At 38.7% G+C, this 19734-nt stretch overlaps 1 protein-coding gene across 2 annotated transcripts in view; it reads right to left on the bottom strand.

The window, feature by feature from the left end:
• The window catches only part of EPHA3 (EPH receptor A3), a 508285-nt gene that overhangs the window by 189488 nt on the left and 299063 nt on the right, over positions 1-19734 (bottom strand). For both annotated transcript variants that reach the window (XM_077294091.1, XM_077294092.1), the window contains exons 4-5: positions 9886-10041; positions 7533-7868 (exon numbers count right to left, since the gene is read on the bottom strand). In XM_077294091.1, the coding sequence (XP_077150206.1) occupies positions 7533-7868; positions 9886-10041 (492 nt within the window). The remainder of the gene's footprint in view (positions 1-7532; positions 7869-9885; positions 10042-19734) is intronic.

Genomic DNA, 19734 nt, shown 5'->3' with positions numbered 1-19734 from the left:
CCAACAGCACTAGAATGGAGGGGACTCAATAAGTAAGCAATGGTTATTTCATTATTTAAAACTCTTAATTTTTTTTTAGAAGAGTATTCTACTTAGGACGACCTCATCACACGATCTCATTGGGATCTGTGAAAACTCAAGCTTCAGTATTATCACCTAAATGTATCAGGAAACAGAAAACTGACTTATCTCAGATGCCTTCAGGAGACTGAACTATCAAGGCTTATTACACTCAGGGTTTAAGTGATTCCTTCACTTCTTCTTGGCAAATCAAATTATTCTTTTAAATCATGAAATTTTTGTTTATTGCGACTGTGAGCGTCAAAAACTGAACATATCCCAGGTACGAGGGTCTATCTCCCCTATAATAGGCCGCAGCTGTGAAAACAATCCTTAAGCCGTCCATTCGCTATATCATGTCATCATGGACGTTTAATAAGCCTACTATCTGCTGAACCTTTTATTAGGACCAGTGGGAGAAAAATAAATATATCAAATACAGAACATCTGAGCCTGAGATATTAGGCGCTTTTTAGAGCCACATATTGTAGCTTGTATGTGCTCAATGGCCAGGCCATAAACCTAGGGAAAGGCTATAAAATACATTCAACATTATCTTTGAAAGTAGATGCTTCTAAGTACTTTGTTATTTGGCAGAAGTTATTTAATTTTGACGTATTTAATGACTAAGGAAAGAACACGGCATCTATGGCGACTACATACTTACAGGATTGCTCCCCCGAGTGCTGAAACACCACTGCGATGAGTAACTTAAGCATTTTGTAAATGGTTCCCCATAATATTCGACAGGTTAATTGTTCTGCCGCTCTCCCTGCAACATGGAGACGTATCTGAAGCCATATAAAAGCTACACTTTATTTCCTACTTTATAGATATTCTCAGAAATTCATTAGACTAATATTTCACTCATTGGAAAAAGGAGGACAAAGAGTTATTGAGTCAAATTATCAGGTGGATTGAGGGGAAAGAATCGGTCAAAGGGTTCAGTCTGCATCTTCCTCTTTATAATAGTCTAGTCAAAGTCTCATTATAGAGTAACTTTATGGGAACCTGTCTCCAGGCTTTTGACATTTAATTTGAAAGCAGCATAAATTTGGAGATAGAGACCCCAATGTCAGCAATCTGTCACTTACTGGGCTGCTTGCTGTAGTTTCGTTAAAATCACTGTTTTATCAGCAGGAGATTATCATTAGAGGACTAGTAAACTGCTGTCATGTAGTCCTCCATATTCTTGAGCTTGTATAACCCCTCCCCAACCACTGATCGACAGCTTTCTGCCTAGGCACAGTGTACAAAGAAATCAGCCAATCAAGTGGTATGGCCGGGGTTATACAAGGCTCAGCATTCCGAGCTGTGCTGGTTCTATAGCAGTGAAAACTGTGATTTATCACAGTTGCTTCACCCAGTAAACTACCATATTTTTTGGACTATAAGACGCACATTTCCCCAAAAACTTTGGGAGGAAAATGGGGGTGCATCTTATAGTACGAACACAGGCTTACGGGGGGGGTTGCCGGTGGCAGAAATGTGGCGGCGCCGCAGCCCGATGTCCACAGTGAGAAGAGTGCATCACCAGTTTCCCTGCGGTCATCTTAATGAAGCCGTGGGCCGCCGGAGGCTTCAGGAAAATGGCTGCCGGAGGCCGCATGTGCGCAGACTGAAATCTCGGCGGCACTCGGCTTCAGGAAAGTGGCCGCAGGGAAACCGGTGATAAACTCTGCTCACCGTGGACACCGGGCTGTGGCGTTGCCACATTTCTGCCGCCGGCATCCTGAAGAAGGGACCCTGCTCCATGATCCGCAGCATTGCACCCCGGGACTGCAGCATTGCCCCACTTCTGCCACTGCCGGCATCCTGAGGATGGGACCCTGCTCCAGCTTTGCCTCACCACCAACACCGGACCAGCGGCATTGCACCCTGGGACTGCAGCATTGCCCCTCTTCTGCTGCCGCAGGCTTCCTGAGGACCGGACCCTGCCTTCTGTGACCCCACTGTACCACCGCCGGCTTTCAGGTAAGATACCTTAAATTTGGACAACAAGATGAAGCCCCATCTTATAAAAATCTTTTTTCTGCTATTTTCTACCCCAAAATTTGGGGTGCGTCTTATGGTCCGATGCGTCTTATAGTCCGAAAAATATGGTAAGTGATAGATCACTGGAATCAGGGTCTGCGTCTCTAGGTCATCTCGTTAGGTTTTTGCATCAGATTGCATGGCAAACACCTGCTGATAGATTACCTGTAGCATGTGCACATACCCTTTCACAGTTTCTGTTTTAGATTTTACTGGTTTTAAAAACATTTAGCACTTCTTAAAAGAAATTGTGGTTTCTTCTCCCATTTTTTGAGATCTACATTATTTTCTATTTTTTTTGTTTTCAAGCTGTATTTTTTGGGGGAATATGAATTGTTTAGATTTATTTTAACTGCACATTTGGAGGAACTGTCGTGACCAACATTAGACACATCTGCTCTTTTTTATGGAATGCAAAAACGACAGTGAGTTGGGTTTAAAGGTAGGTCTTTTTTTATCAAATTAAAACCTTTTTTTCTTAATAAACATTCCTTTTTTAGTCCCCCTAAAAGACTTCAAACTGCCATGCTTTGATTTCTTGCACAATGCGATTCAATACTTTGGTAATGTAATTTTTGGTGACTTTTACAATCTCCTTTAATACCCTGTCTCATGATGACCCATTGGCCGTCTGTAACTTGGGGCTTAGCAGTCACAGGCAGGTTATGGGAAGTCAGGGTTGTTACAGGCCATACAGATCATATACTAAATGTAAGTAAATGTTCTTGCAAATTACATATGAATTGACTGCTGTTCCTAACCACAGGATGTGAAATCCTCCAGAGCTCATTCATCAACATTATTCATTTCTGATGCTCATTTCCTTCTTTTATTGGAAAATGGCAATTATCTCTATATGTAATACAGAAGGGTTTTTAAGACAATTATTATATTCCAATAGAAAATACACACTGAAAATGTATTATTTCTGATAAATACAAAGGACGCAGAAGATGCTGTATTTCTTATTTTAATATTTTATTATGATGAGTCTCAGATAGTCCGGTCATCTACATTTACTACACTGCTTACATAAGACCTGCACCAAATATTTCAGGAGTCAGTCACCATTGGAATAGCTCAAAACTTGTGGACCCCAATGCAAAATCTCACACAGGCCTGCCTGATTATCACAAGTCTATTATTGTTCTTATTACGTGGGCCAAATGGACCCTTTGGGCCCCCAAATATTCTAGGTCCCAGGTGCCACTGCAACCCCTGCACCCACTCTGGTTACACCCCTGCTGGTGACATAGACTTCAGCTACTAAGTAGGACAAACATTATATAATTAAATTGAAATAAACGGACTAGTGGAAGTTTAAGTTCAGCTGGTTCGGCCAAACTTGAGTCTAAAGCTCGGTTCAGATATCCAAACTTGACCTTGGACCTGAATCCCATATAAGTCAACATGGGCCTGAAGTTTGGTGTTGTAAAATGGTCATAGTAAGGGTTAGGGGCCTGCAAAAAGGAAGCAAAATGGGGGTAAGAGCTGGATAATTGCCCTTAAAATAAACGTGGATAGAAAAATTAATAAAATGACATGAATAAAAAAAAATATTAAATCAGGAGGCAGAGGTCTAAGTGGAGGAGTGGAGAAGGGTCTTGCGTGTGTATTTTACTGTACATATTAATAAATAAATCAAATAATAAGACCAGCTGACAGCTGTATGCTTTCCCTTAGCTGGTTATAAAAATAGGGGGGATTGCTTTTTTTTAATTATTTATTTATTTCACAATGTCAGGCCGGGTCACGTGCTGTGCCGGCCAACTTTCCCGAACTATTGTATTATTATCTAGTACTGGTTGCTGTGTATTGCTCTGGCAGATTTCACATTCATGACTCTCGGACAACAGTGTGGAATCCCTATCGGGGCTGTTAGGCCGTTACGCCGTACTGGATATCGCCCAGTTTTCACAGAAACAGATTTAACTAAGAAAAAGCTGAACAGATTTTTTTTTAATAAAGTGGTAAAACTGTTCTCTTTATAGGCAGAACCTACTGTCCGCTGCCAAATATCTTGCGTTAATATCCAGTAATCAAAGGTCTTCCAGGTATTCATCTTCGTACTTCGGTTAATAAAGTAAGCTGCTAAATTCAATGATATTTCATTATATGCAACATTCATAAATAAATATATTTTGATAATTTCCTTTAACAGCCAGATTAAGTAAAGTGCTATTTTGGCAGGAATAAAAGGCCAAGGGCTTATACGAGGACTGAGCCCATAAAACACGGCTAGATTTCATTAGATGCTGCCTAGATACAGGTTCTGTCGCATCTAAAATAATCTTGTGTTTTAACACAAAGATAATAATATTATATCATTACACGCTCTCAATGATCTTTCTATATTACAACCTTATCATGAAACATCGATTGTCTTATTTGTAGTCCCATGTAAATTACAGTTAATTTATAGTTTCATAGTGATTTCAGCACAGCACAAACACAATTCTCCTATGGAGATGGGTGAATCCGAACACTAAAGTTTGGCGTCCGTACTAAACACCTACTGTTCGGGAACGGACACTAAGCATGGACTTCACCAGGAAGTCTGTGTTACTGTTTGGGTTCGAGTGCCTGAACACCGGGTGTTTGTCGCGCTGTCAAGTGCATGCCAGCGCGGCAAACACCGCTTCTGATCGGCGGTGAAATCATCCCTGCCGATCAGAGAGCCGCGGTCCCCCACACTGTCAAAATCAGCTGTGACTGGAGGTATAAAGTTTACCTCCGGTCACTGGTGTCAGCTGATGGGTCAACTGTCACATGGTATCAAGCTGTCACATTTGGGAGGGGAGAGCCGCCGGCCAGTCCGTGCACTGCGATCCGATTTATACAGCCGCTGGTTATTAGTAGCATAACTTAAATTACCGTAACTTAAAGCTCTTGGGCCCGTATGCAAACTCTCCAATAGTACCTGCAACTACCAAAAGTCCTTCAGAGTACTGGTCTTGTTATATGGTCAAACGGACCATTTGGATCACCCATAAAACACACTTACACCCCTCCCTAAAGGCTATGCTCATACTTGGAAAAATGTCTTCACATATACACAGAACATGTCCATAGACCTCCATGGACCCAAATATATGCCAGAAGAGTGCCCCATTGGCATATGTCAACCTAATAACTATTAGGCCACGTTCACACTAGCAGTATTTGGTCAGTATTTTACATCAGTATATGTAAGCCAAAACCAGGAGAGGAACAATCAGAGGAAAAGTATAAAAGAAACATGTCACCAATTTTGTATTTATCACCCACTCCTGGTTTTGACTTACAAATACTGATGTAAAATACTGACCAAATACTGATAGTGTGAACGTGGCCTTATACTTCTCCTTATTTTAAGCTGTAATCAAACACCCAGTTTTTAGTGCAGTTTAAGGTGTAGGTTTTATGTGGATTTTCCACCAAAGCTAGAAGTGAACTTATAATAAAAAATAATGGATTAGATTGTGTTCACACGTTGCATTTTTTCAGACTTTTTGTTGCGTTTTCCAGTGCAGATTTGTAACAAAACCTGAAAGGTTTCCTGATGCCAGCAAAATGTATTAGAATCCAGAAGCCTCATGCACACGCTGATGATTTGTGACTTGCAGATTTGGTGCGGATTTAAATCTGGTGAATGTCAATTCGTTTAGTGTTTTTGCTGCAGATTTCACCCATATTAATGCGTGGGGGAAAATCTGCACCAAAAACGCATGTAAAGAAATGCAGTCATGGCTTTGACTTCAAAAACTGCATAAAAAATTTGACCATGGAAACATACCCTAAAACCTGTAGCATCACCCTAAGAAATCAAATGCTTTATACAAATGACCCTATTAAAAACGTAGTGCGGGGCTTCTTATTTATTTATTTTTATTGCAGCCTTAAGAATTAAAAGTTGGGTAGTTGCTACCTACTTGCCTGTTCTGCCCAGCGCAGATCTCTGCCGGCACAGATTGGTTACAGACCGTTCCTGTTGGCGATTCTGCAGCTTCTACTGAAGCCAAGTCAACACACTAGCATCTTCTCTTCCGATCTGCTGCTCTGTTGACGGGGCTTGACTGCCGACATCATGCTGATTGACATTTGTCTCCCCACTGCCTAACTGCGGAGAGCCGGGTGTCAATCAGCATGACATGTACAGTAACACCCAGAAGAGCTGCAGAATCGCCGGCTGGAGCAGTCAGTAACCGCTGTGATAGGACAGGCCAGTTCTTGGGCACATAGTAAAAAAATAATAATAATTAGTCAAAGAAAATCCCTTTAAAGTTCTGACCCTCAGGTGATGGATTAATCTGTAATATTAAATGTCACACATATTTATTCTAAATGAATAATTATAAAAATGCAAAAAATGACTATTAGCATATTCTGAAAATAAACTGCAATACAGGTACAAAATAATACGGCGCATGTACAAAATAACACAGCCCTATGGTGTTGAGTATCTCTTTAAGAAACCGCTATCCTATTGTATAAATTGCTTTGATTGATTCCCGATGATTAAACTTCACTAAATAGTTAATTTAAAATGAGTTAGTGTTACAAGTGATGTTCAGGTTCTCTTGTATCCTGGAAATGTATCAGCCAATTTCCTGTGAAGTCCGCGGCGTATAAATAGCCTTATTCAGGATGTGCTCGGTAGGGTCAGGTTTCCTAAATGCTAACTAATATCTTGCTCTAATTTCCTTGCGCTGCTTCCTAAATGGGCGTTTTAAATGATGGGAGTGCTCTTAACGTTGACCTGCGCAGCCTTAAATATTTCCCTACACTGCATTACCCCGTGATTGATTCTAAACTACTCGCTGGGAGCTGATTTAACAAATGGTAGTAATTGTGGATTCATTAAATGTTTTTTTTGGTAGCCGGGAAAACAAGACATTAGGAAGCTTTCATTGTTAATAATAAATCTGCGTCCCGTCTGTTTAGTGGTCAGTCTATTACAGTAAGGAAATGTTACCATTACAATACCAAGCCTGAAATGCTTAAAGGGCATCTGTCGGCACAAAATGACTGATCAAACCAAGCACAGGCGTTAGTGTAGCCAAATAGTTCTATGCACCTTCTCACTACTGTACTTATCTTTTTATCCATCTTTGCCCTTGCTGTAAAGTCTGAACTAACAATAAAGGGATCGGCGATAGATGGAAGACTACTAGTTGTACTAAACTGATTGGCCATGCCAAGGGTGCACGGAGCGCCTGGACTTGGTTTTAACAGTCATTTTGTGCTGACCGAGTCCCTTTAAAGGGTATGTGCACTCAGCATATTCTTAATGAGGATTTTGGGGTGGGATGCCTGTAGACTTTTTGCAACCCCATCCAGATGCATTGGAATTTTTTGTTCTCGAGAGCTAAAATTTTCAAAAATTAGTTTTGGGACTGTGAAAATTGCTAGATGAAACATGCATCTGATTTTCCATAAAGTGACGTGGGAACACTAACCTGCCTGGTTGGTGGTGATGCTGACCGCCGCGATATGTCTGGCTGGTATACTCTGGTCAGAGACGCCATTCACAGATTCTATTTCAAAAGTATAGTTGGTGTGAGCAAGTAAATCCATGATGGTCACAGTAGTGTTGGTTAAACCAATCTGTCGGGGAAGAAACCTCAAATTTCCTTTGCAAGATTCGCAAAATTTGAAGTTTCCACCGCATTTCTTGCAGAGGACGTTGAAGGTCAGATCTTTTCGTCCACCGGTGTCCAGGGGCCAACTCCAATCTAATATGACTGATGTTTCATTGATATTGGAAATAAGGTTTCTTGGCGCAGATGGTGGTCCTACAAAGAAAATAAGGCACAAGTGTGAAGGATGGAATGGATTACTGAATGTAACACATACTGTAAGCCTTAAAGGGAACTTGTCACCAGAAAAAACGCTATTTACCTGTAGATATGGGGTTAATCTGGAGGTTAATAGCGTTATTAACCTGTATGGCACTTGCACTTAGCGGAACGCTGCCGGGAGAAAATTAACTTTATTCTTTCCCTCAGGGTTCGGTTTCGGTCATGGGGGCGGCGCAAGCACAGCTTCAGTTACCGCTCTGAGAATTAAAAATAGAGGCTATAACTGCACCTCTGACAGTGATGACAGCCAGACCTAATGCCGAGCCAGTGTCAGTCAGGGCTGCCGGAGCGGCTACAGATTCCGCTCTGTATATTCAAAGCAGTAACTGAACCAGCGCCGCCCCGTGACTGAAACTGAAACTGCGGGGTGAATAAAGTTAATTTTCTCCCTGCAGCGTCCGGCTAAGTGCAGGCGCCGAGCAGATTAATAACACACTATGCACAAAAAGGAAAAAAAAAGGGCATGAACCGCACCTCCAAAATTCATAAGTTGATCTAAAGCCGCTAGGCAAAAATTTATATAACTGAATATGAGGTTTTCAGTTTAACATTTTGATCAGACTGTATAAAGCCCACTGCCACGTCACGGCAAACCTCGTAGTGGGTCCTAACATGCAGATTAATCCCATATTTACAGGTAAACAGTGATTTTTTTTCTGGTGACAGGTTCCCTTTAAATAACCTCATGTACCTCTAAAATGCATTCTTAAGTATCACACAACCGAAAGAACCCGATCTCTGAGACATTATGGGATGGAGCAAGGAGCTACCTCACATAATGATTCCCTCTATGGACATGTTACATATCCATGAACAAGTCACACGGTAGCAAAAGTGCACCTTGCAGCCATTTTCCAGGAGGTTCATAAAATACCGCATGTGACTGTTTATACCACACTATTTATGCTTTTATACTGTGTAATTCTATGGGTTATTGCATATTTTTCTATCTGATTGCCTTGGGAAGGATCGCATTTGTTCTGTGTTTTGTCAGCCTTTTTTGGCATTTTAAATGTTTTTACTATTGTGTGTACCTGTTACCTTTGATGTCTCCATTCAAATAAAATTCATTTTTTAAGGTGATCCTTATTGATGTGCATACTCTTTTCTCCTTCAATTTTTTCAATTACTAATCTCAGATGAGGTCAAAAAAATCTGGTGACAGATTTCTTTTAACAGCCAAGCATGTCGGAGGCATCTGACTGGAATCCAAGGGGTAACAGAGCGTGACATGTTAAGCATGCCGAGATGAGGAGGCTTTAAGCCACAATGCTCTTCTTGGAAATATGCAAATTGTCTCTTCAGAGAGGAATAGGAATCGTACTAGAACCAGAGCATCCCGGTCAGACACCTCTCACACAGCCAAACCAGATCACACACTTTGCACTAACGAGGGGCAGTATCCTGAAACACAGTGTCTACAAATTGAGATTCTGGTTTTGGGTTTTATCCTAAGTCCTGTGACAAGGCTCGTTAAAGGGTCGACATAGACTTTTAAGATTGACACTTCCTATAGGTGGCGCTACAGTTCCAGTCCTCTTCCTCTCAGAAGAGACAATTTGCATATTTCCAAGAAAAGCATTGTGGCTTAAAAGTCTCCTCATCTCGGCATGCTTACCATGTCACTCTCTGCAAGGAGAAACGTTACCCCTTGGATCCCGACACAAAATAAGGACCTGCAATGTGTGAACCGAGCATTTTTCACACTGACGTCAATAGATAGTGTCCACACCTGCTTGGCTGCCTTCTACACTAAGAAGCAGCTTTCAGTTAATGAAGAAGTTGGATATTCATTACAGGGTTTCCACAACATTCCAAGTATACAATGTATAAATATATATATAATTTATGTGTACGTGAAATGTGAATTTATGTCTTGTAAAGCCTCTTGACAAAACACTGCCACGCCGATAGCACAGAGGCTTTTTGTATAGTGACTGAGCGAACATACTTGTACAAGCCATTGACGGAGGGTCCTTATCTGCCCGGTAATAATTCTTCTCACACACACATTGTGTGGCGCCTTCTTCCTGAGTTGAGCTGTGTGGAGGACATTTGCCACATTTAAGGTTCCCTGTGACTGCTTTGTAAAATCCTGGTCGGCAAGCTGAAATGAAAAGGAACATCTGAGGTTAATTTTGCTTCACTTGTCAGCTAATTTATGTCATCAACATGTTTGATTTGTTTTCATGTCAGTCACAAGCAAAATACCCAAAAATAATAATAACGCAATAGATGAGGAATAAGGTGGTTGAAAGTTGGCACTGCCGAAGGTCCCAAAGTATGATCACATATAAAGATGAACATTGTGGTTTTGTCCTGATGAAGAGGTTCGAAAACCTTGAAACGCGTTGACGAAATAAACCACATTCATGCCTCATCTCGAAAACCTTGAAACGCGTTGACGAAATAAACCACATACATGCCTCATCTTTGTGTGTGATCGTACTTTTGGACCTTTGGCAGCGAGGACTCTGAACCACCGTACTCCTCACCTATTGCTTCAGCCTTTACATACTTCTATAGGAGTTGTGAAAGTCACGACCCTATCAGGTGAGCACGTACCGATAATATTTTACACCGCTTGGTTACTGGATAAGACCCTATTTTGTGCTTTTTTTGTCTCTCCAGTCATTCTATCACATTTGATAATAATAACGTTGGCCAGTATCCTCATAAAAGACTGTGGTGTGCAGGCAGCCTGTGGCAAAAAGCAGAGTTGAGCTCTCCTGTTTGCAATTTGTAGGCAATTTTTCTAGTAATCTCATTCCAACTAAAAGCCCCATAGCACCATAAACTGTGCCAGGATAATAACGCTATACAGTACAGATTACTACTTCTATAAAGTTTCCAAATAATACTCAATTAAAGAGCCTTCATATTTTTGCCACATGGTCCCCACATAATACTACACTTGAGCTCTAAAATATTACGACAATAGACTGTAATGGGATTATAGTTTATTTTTGTGGAATTCCTGCTCATGGGGACAATTTACAGACATGGGCCTTAGGCAGTAGCCCAACTTGGCATCCCCTATAACTCATCTAGTTTGCAAGAAACATACTCACTGGTTTGTTCCATGTGTGAAAAGATAGACAATGTATTTACCATAGACGAAGGGTGAACATTTCATGAAAGAACTATGAATGTACCATAAAGAAGGGATGTGTGTATCATAAAGGAACGACATATGTACCATTGATAAACGGTGAACGTGCACAGAGTAGGCAACATGGATGTCACTATGACCTCCATAGTGTGCACTAAGGACTCACAGGCTCTCCAACAAGAAGCCAAACAACAGGAACAGTTCAACATGGACATATTTACAGCCATCCACTACGGAGGCACTTCTTTTAATATTGCGATACATCAGAACTTTTCCAAAGATGTACGCTGTCTCTGGTCTCTCCACCTATTCTGGTGTGCCTGAGCTTGCATCTTCATCTAGCACTACATCCATTCTATCAGAAGCAATCAATCTTTAAGAGCAGCCGATCTTCTCCACCAGGGACAGTCACAGAGGCTATGTTCCCTCTGTAGCCATCTACTCATCTGCCAGCCACCACTCAATAGGCAATTAAATATAGACAAGTGCACTGAACATAAGTCCATGTGAAATCTGAAAACTCACAAATCAAATCATTATCTTCCTCTGGCAGTGATGTGACCGAGTAATAAAATACGGGATATACCGGTAGTAAAAAACAGTGCAAAAGAATAGTTCAAATTCATAGTGCCAACAAGCCCAAAATAATAACAACAACCTACCAGGGAGAGAGTCGCTAAAGTCCACCATCAACCTCTTACATATCTACGAGAAAGAAGAGATCTATGTACAAGAAATGAAAGGTGTATGTACCATAGAGGAAGAGTGTATATACTATGGACTAAGCATTTATGTACCATAGACAAAGGACCCAATTCGTCATTTGCAGGGGGGGTTTTGTGCCATATTCTGTAAAATGGTGCACAATATTTATAAAAGTAAAAAAAAAATGGTCTTGAACTGTTTTTGTGACTTTTTGCTGCCAAAAGTTGCACGTTTCACAAAACAGTACAAAAATTGCACCAAAATACTGGTGTATTCAAAATTACATCAGGGAGGACTGCAGTAGAATTTTACTAAACTGTGTGATTTTTTATAAAGCTGCAGTTGATGAATCAGGCAAAAACTGAAAACAATAAACTCCATTCACAAAACATATAATAAAAAACAGGGGCACATATAAAATAAACTTTAAAAAGTGCAAATAAAATAATGATTTGGTAGTGGAGAAAAAAAGGGTCAAAGCACTCAAAACGAGAGAAAAAAATGAAAAAATAGGTGCAAAGGCAATAACAAATTGGGGCAAAGGGTGTAAGTATCCTAGAGGAAGTACCATAGAAGAATAATGTGTGTACCATAATGGAAGGATGAATGTACCATAGAAGAATAGTGTGTGTACCATAATGGAAGGATGAATGTACCATAGAAGAATAGTGTATGTACCATAATGGAAGGATAAATGTACCATAGAAGAATAGTGTGTGTACCATAATGGAAGGATGAATGTACCATAGAAGAATAGTGTATGTACCATAATGAAAGGATGAATGTACCATAGAAGAATAATGTGTGTACCATAATGGGAGGATGAATGTACCATAGAAGAATAGCGTGTGTACCATAATGGAAGGATGAATGTACCATAGAAGAATAGTGTATGTACCATAATGAAAGGATGAATGTACCATAGAAGAATAATGTGTGTACCATAATGGGAGGATGAATGTACCATAGAAGAATAGCGTGTGTACCATAATGAAAGGATGAATGTACCATAGAAGAATAATGTGTGTACCATAATGGGAGGATGAATGTACCATAGAAGAATAATGTGTGTACCATAATGGAAGGATGAATGTACCATTGAAGAATAGTGTATGTACCATAATGGAAGGATAAATGTACCATAGAAGAATAGTGTGTGTACCATAATGGAAGGATGAATGTACCATAGAAGAATAGTGTATGTACCATAATGGAAGGATGAACGTACCATAGAAGAATAATGTGTGTACCATAATGAAAGGATGAATGTACCATAGAAGAATAATGTGTGTACCATAATGGGAGGATGAATGTACCATAGAAGAATATTGTGTGTACCATAATGGAAGGATGAATGTACCATTGAAGAATAGTGTGTGTACCATATTGGAAGGATGAATGTACCATAGAAGAATAGTGTGTGTACCATAATGGAAGGATGAACGCACCATAGAAGAATAATGTGTGTACCATAATGAAAGGATGAATGTACCATAGAAGAATAGCGTGTGTACCATAATGAAAGGATGTATGTACCATAGAAGAATATTGTGTGTACCATAATGGAAGGATGAATGTACCATTGAAGAATAGTGTGTGTACCATATTGAAAGGATGAATGTACCATATAAGAATAATGTGTGTACCCTAATGGAAGGATGAATGCACCATAGAAGAATAGTGTGTGTACCATATTGGAAGGATGAATGTACCATAGAAGAATAGTGTGTGTACCATAATGGAAGGATGAACGCACCATAGAAGAATAATGTGTGTACCATAATGAAAGGATGTATGTACCATAGAAGAATAGCGTGTGCACCATAATGGAAGGATGAATGTACCATAGAAGAATAGTGTGTGTACCATAATGGAAGGATGAATGTACCATAGAAGAATAGCGTGTGTACCATATTGAAAGGATGAATGTACCATAGAAGATTAGTGTGTGTACCATAATGGAAGGATGAATGTTCCATTGAAGAATAGTGTGTGTACCATAATGGAAGGATGAATGCACTATAGAAGAATAGTGTGTGTTCCATAATGAAAGGATGAATGCACTATAGAAGAATAGTGTGTGTACCATAATGGAAGGATGAATGTACCATAGAAGAATAGTGTGTGTACCATAATGGAAGGATGAATGTACCATTGAAGAATAGTGTATGTACCATAATGGAAGGATAAATGTACCATAGAAGAATAGTGTGTGTACCATAATGGAAGGATGAATGTACCATAGAAGAATAGTGTATGTACCATAATGAAAGGATGAATGTACCATAGAAGAATAATGTATGTACCATAATGGAAGGATAAATGTACCATAGAAGAATAGTGTGTGTACCATAATGGAAGGATGAATGTACCATAGAAGAATAGTGTATGTACCATAATGAAAGGATGAATGTACCATAGAAGAATAATGTGTGTACCATAATGGGAGGATGAATGTACCATAGAAGAATAGCGTGTGTACCATAATGGAAGGATGAATGTACCATAGAAGAATAGTGTATGTACCATAATGAAAGGATGAATGTACCATAGAAGAATAATGTGTGTACCATAATGGGAGGATGAATGTACCATAGAAGAATAGCGTGTGTACCATAATGAAAGGATGAATGTACCATAGAAGAATAATGTGTGTACCATAATGGGAGGATGAATGTACCATAGAAGAATAATGTGTGTACCATAATGGAAGGATGAATGTACCATTGAAGAATAGTGTATGTACCATAATGGAAGGATAAATGTACCATAGAAGAATAGTGTGTGTACCATAATGGAAGGATGAATGTACCATAGAAGAATAGTGTATGTACCATAATGGAAGGATGAACGTACCATAGAAGAATAATGTGTGTACCATAATGAAAGGATGAATGTACCATAGAAGAATAATGTGTGTACCATAATGGGAGGATGAATGTACCATAGAAGAATATTGTGTGTACCATAATGGAAGGATGAATGTACCATTGAAGAATAGTGTGTGTACCATATTGGAAGGATGAATGTACCATAGAAGAATAGTGTGTGTACCATAATGGAAGGATGAACGCACCATAGAAGAATAATGTGTGTACCATAATGAAAGGATGTATGTACCATAGAAGAATATTGTGTGTACCATAATGGAAGGATGAATGTACCATTGAAGAATAGTGTGTGTACCATATTGAAAGGATGAATGTACCATATAAGAATAATGTGTGTACCCTAATGGAAGGATGAATGCACCATAGAAGAATAGTGTGTGTACCATATTGGAAGGATGAATGTACCATAGAAGAATAGTGTGTGTACCATAATGGAAGGATGAACGCACCATAGAAGAATAATGTGTGTACCATAATGAAAGGATGTATGTACCATAGAAGAATAGCGTGTGCACCATAATGGAAGGATGAATGTACCATAGAAGAATAGTGTGTGTACCATAATGGAAGGATGAATGTACCATAGAAGAATAGCGTGTGTACCATATTGAAAGGATGAATGTACCATAGAAGATTAGTGTGTGTACCATAATGGAAGGATGAATGTTCCATTGAAGAATAGTGTGTGTACCATAATGGAAGGATGAATGCACTATAGAAGAATAGTGTGTGTTCCATAATGAAAGGATGAATGCACTATAGAAGAATAGTGTGTGTACCATAATGGAAGGATGAATGTACCATAGAAGAATAGTGTGTGTACCATAATGGAAGGATGAATGTACCATTGAAGAATAGTGTGTGTACCATAATGGAAGTATGAATGTACTATAGAAGAACAGTGTGTGTTCCATAATGGAAGGATGAATGCACTATAGAAGAATAGTGTGTGTACCATATTGAAAGGATGAATGTACCATAGAAGAATAGTGTGTGTACCATAATGGAAGGATGAACGTACCATAGAAGAATAATGTGTGTACCATAATGGAAGGATGAATGCACCATAGAAGAATAGTGTGTGTACCATAATGACAGGATGAATGTACAATAGAAGAATAGTGTGTATACCATAATGGAAGGATGAATGTACCATATAAGAATAATGTGTGTACCATAATGGAAGGATGAATGCACCATAGAAGAATAGTGTGTGTACCATAATGGAAGGATGAATGTACCATAGAAGAATAGTGTGTGTACCATAATGACAGGATGAATGTACAATAGAAGAATAGTGTGCATACCATAATGGAAGGATGAATGTACCATAGAAGAATAGTGTGTGTACCATAATGGAAGGATGAATGCACCATAGAAGAATAGTGTGTGTACCATAATGGAAGGATGAATGCACTATAGAAGAATAGTGTGTGTACCATAATGGAAGGATGAATGTACCATATAAGAATAATGTGTGTACTATAATGGAGGGATGAATGTACCATAAAAGAATAATGTGTGTACCATAATGGAAGGATGAATGCACCATAGAAGAAAAGTGTGTGTACCATAATGAAAAGATGTATGTACCATAGAAGTATAGTGTGTGTACCATAATGAAAGGATGAATGTACCATAGAAGAATAATGTGTGTACTATAATGGAAGGATGAATGTACCATATAAGAATAGTATGTGTACCATAATGGAAGGATGAATGTACCATAGAAGAATAGTGTGTGTACCATAATGGAAGGATGAATGTACCATAGAAGAATAGTGTGTGTACCATAATGGAAGGATGAATGTACCATAGAAGAATAGTGTGTGTGCCATAATGAAAGGATGAATGTACCATAGAAGAATAATGTGTGTACCATAATGGAGGGATGAATGTACCATAGAAGAATAGTGTGTGTACCATAATGGAAGGATGAATGCACCATAGAAGAATAGTGTGTGTACCATAATGGAAGGATGAATGCACCATAGAAGAATAGTGTGTGTACCATAATGGAAGGATGAATGCACCATAGAAGAATAGTGTGTGTACCATAATGGAAGGATGAATGCACTATAGAAGAATAGTGTGTGTACCATAATGAAAGGATGAATGTACCATAGAAGAATAGTGTGTGTACCATAATGGAAGGATGAATGACCCATAGAAGAATAGTGTGTGTACCATAATGGAAGGATGAATGCACTATAGAAGAATAGTGTGTGTACCATAATGGAAGGATGAATGTACCATAGAAGAATAGTGTGTGTATCATAATGGAAGGATGAATGTACCATAGAAGAATAATGTGTGTACTATAATGGAAGGATGAATGTACCATAGAAGAATAGTGTGTGTATCATAATGGAAGGATGAATGTACCATAGAAGAATAGCGTGTGTACCATAATGGAAGGATGAATGTATCATAGAAGAATAGTGTGTGTATCATAATGGAAGGATGAATGTACCATTGAAGAATAGTGTGTGTATCATAATGGAAGGATGAATGTACCATAGAAGAATAGTGTGTGTGCCATAATGAAAGGATGAATGTACCATAGAAGAATAATGTGTGTACAATAATGGAGGGATGAATGTACCATAAAAGAATACTGTGTGTACCATAATGGAAGGATGAATGTACCATAGAAGAATAGTGTGTGTACCACAATGAAAGGATGAATGTACCATAGAAGAATAGTGTGTGTACCATAATGGAAGGATGAATGTACCATAGAAGAATAGTGTGTGTGCCATAATGAAAGGATGAATGTACCATAGAAGAATAATGTGTGTACCATAATGGAGGGATGAATGTACCATAAAAGAATACTGTGTGTACCATAATGGAAGGATGAATGTACCATAGAAGAATAGTGTGTGTACCATAATGAAAGGATGATTGTACCATAGAAGAATAGTGTGTGTACCATAATGACAGGATGAATGTACCATAGAAGAATAGTGTGTGTACCATAATGAAAGGATGAATGTACCATAGAAGAATAGTGTGTGTACCATAATGAAAGGATGAATGTACCATAGAAGAATACTGTGTGTACCATAATGACAGGATGAATGTACCATAGAAGAATAGTGTGTGTAGCATAATGGAAGGATGAATGTACCATAGAAGAATAGTGTGTGTAGCATAATGGAAGGATGAATGTACCATAGAAGAATAGTGTGTGTACCATAATGACAGGATGAATGTACCATAGAAGAATAGTGTATGTACCATAATGAAAGGATGAATGTACCATAGAAGAATAATGTGTGTACCATAATGGGAGGATGAATGTACCATAGAAGAATAGCGTGTGTACCATAATGAAAGGATGAATGTACCATAGAAGAATAATGTGTGTACCATAATGGGAGGATGAATGTACCATAGAAGAATAATGTGTGTACCATAATGGAAGGATGAATGTACCATTGAAGAATAGTGTATGTACCATAATGGAAGGATAAATGTACCATAGAAGAATAGTGTGTGTACCATAATGGAAGGATGAATGTACCATAGAAGAATAGTGTATGTACCATAATGGAAGGATGAACGTACCATAGAAGAATAATGTGTGTACCATAATGAAAGGATGAATGTACCATAGAAGAATAATGTGTGTACCATAATGGGAGGATGAATGTACCATAGAAGAATATTGTGTGTACCATAATGGAAGGATGAATGTACCATTGAAGAATAGTGTGTGTACCATATTGGAAGGATGAATGTACCATAGAAGAATAGTGTGTGTACCATAATGGAAGGATGAACGCACCATAGAAGAATAATGTGTGTACCATAATGAAAGGATGTATGTACCATAGAAGAATATTGTGTGTACCATAATGGAAGGATGAATGTACCATTGAAGAATAGTGTGTGTACCATATTGAAAGGATGAATGTACCATATAAGAATAATGTGTGTACCCTAATGGAAGGATGAATGCACCATAGAAGAATAGTGTGTGTACCATATTGGAAGGATGAATGTACCATAGAAGAATAGTGTGTGTACCATAATGGAAGGATGAACGCACCATAGAAGAATAATGTGTGTACCATAATGAAAGGATGTATGTACCATAGAAGAATAGCGTGTGCACCATAATGGAAGGATGAATGTACCATAGAAGAATAGTGTGTGTACCATAATGGAAGGATGAATGTACCATAGAAGAATAGCGTGTGTACCATATTGAAAGGATGAATGTACCATAGAAGATTAGTGTGTGTACCATAATGGAAGGATGAATGTTCCATTGAAGAATAGTGTGTGTACCATAATGGAAGGATGAATGCACTATAGAAGAATAGTGTGTGTTCCATAATGAAAGGATGAATGCACTATAGAAGAATAGTGTGTGTACCATAATGGAAGGATGAATGTACCATAGAAGAATAGTGTGTGTACCATAATGGAAGGATGAATGTACCATTGAAGAATAGTGTGTGTACCATAATGGAAGTATGAATGTACTATAGAAGAACAGTGTGTGTTCCATAATGGAAGGATGAATGCACTATAGAAGAATAGTGTGTGTACCATATTGAAAGGATGAATGTACCATAGAAGAATAGTGTGTGTACCATAATGGAAGGATGAACGTACCATAGAAGAATAATGTGTGTACCATAATGGAAGGATGAATGCACCATAGAAGAATAGTGTGTGTACCATAATGACAGGATGAATGTACAATAGAAGAATAGTGTGTATACCATAATGGAAGGATGAATGTACCATATAAGAATAATGTGTGTACCATAATGGAAGGATGAATGCACCATAGAAGAATAGTGTGTGTACCATAATGGAAGGATGAATGTACCATAGAAGAATAGTGTGTGTACCATAATGACAGGATGAATGTACAATAGAAGAATAGTGTGCATACCATAATGGAAGGATGAATGTACCATAGAAGAATAGTGTGTGTACCATAATGGAAGGATGAATGCACCATAGAAGAATAGTGTGTGTACCATAATGGAAGGATGAATGCACTATAGAAGAATAGTGTGTGTACCATAATGGAAGGATGAATGTACCATATAAGAATAATGTGTGTACT

The sequence above is a fragment of the Ranitomeya variabilis genome, chromosome 3 (assembly GCF_051348905.1).
Source record: "Ranitomeya variabilis isolate aRanVar5 chromosome 3, aRanVar5.hap1, whole genome shotgun sequence".
In the NCBI taxonomy this organism is placed as follows: domain Eukaryota; kingdom Metazoa; phylum Chordata; class Amphibia; order Anura; family Dendrobatidae; genus Ranitomeya; species Ranitomeya variabilis.
The sequence above is the reverse complement of the archived record's forward strand: the minus strand, read 5'-3'. Positions and strand labels throughout refer to the sequence as shown.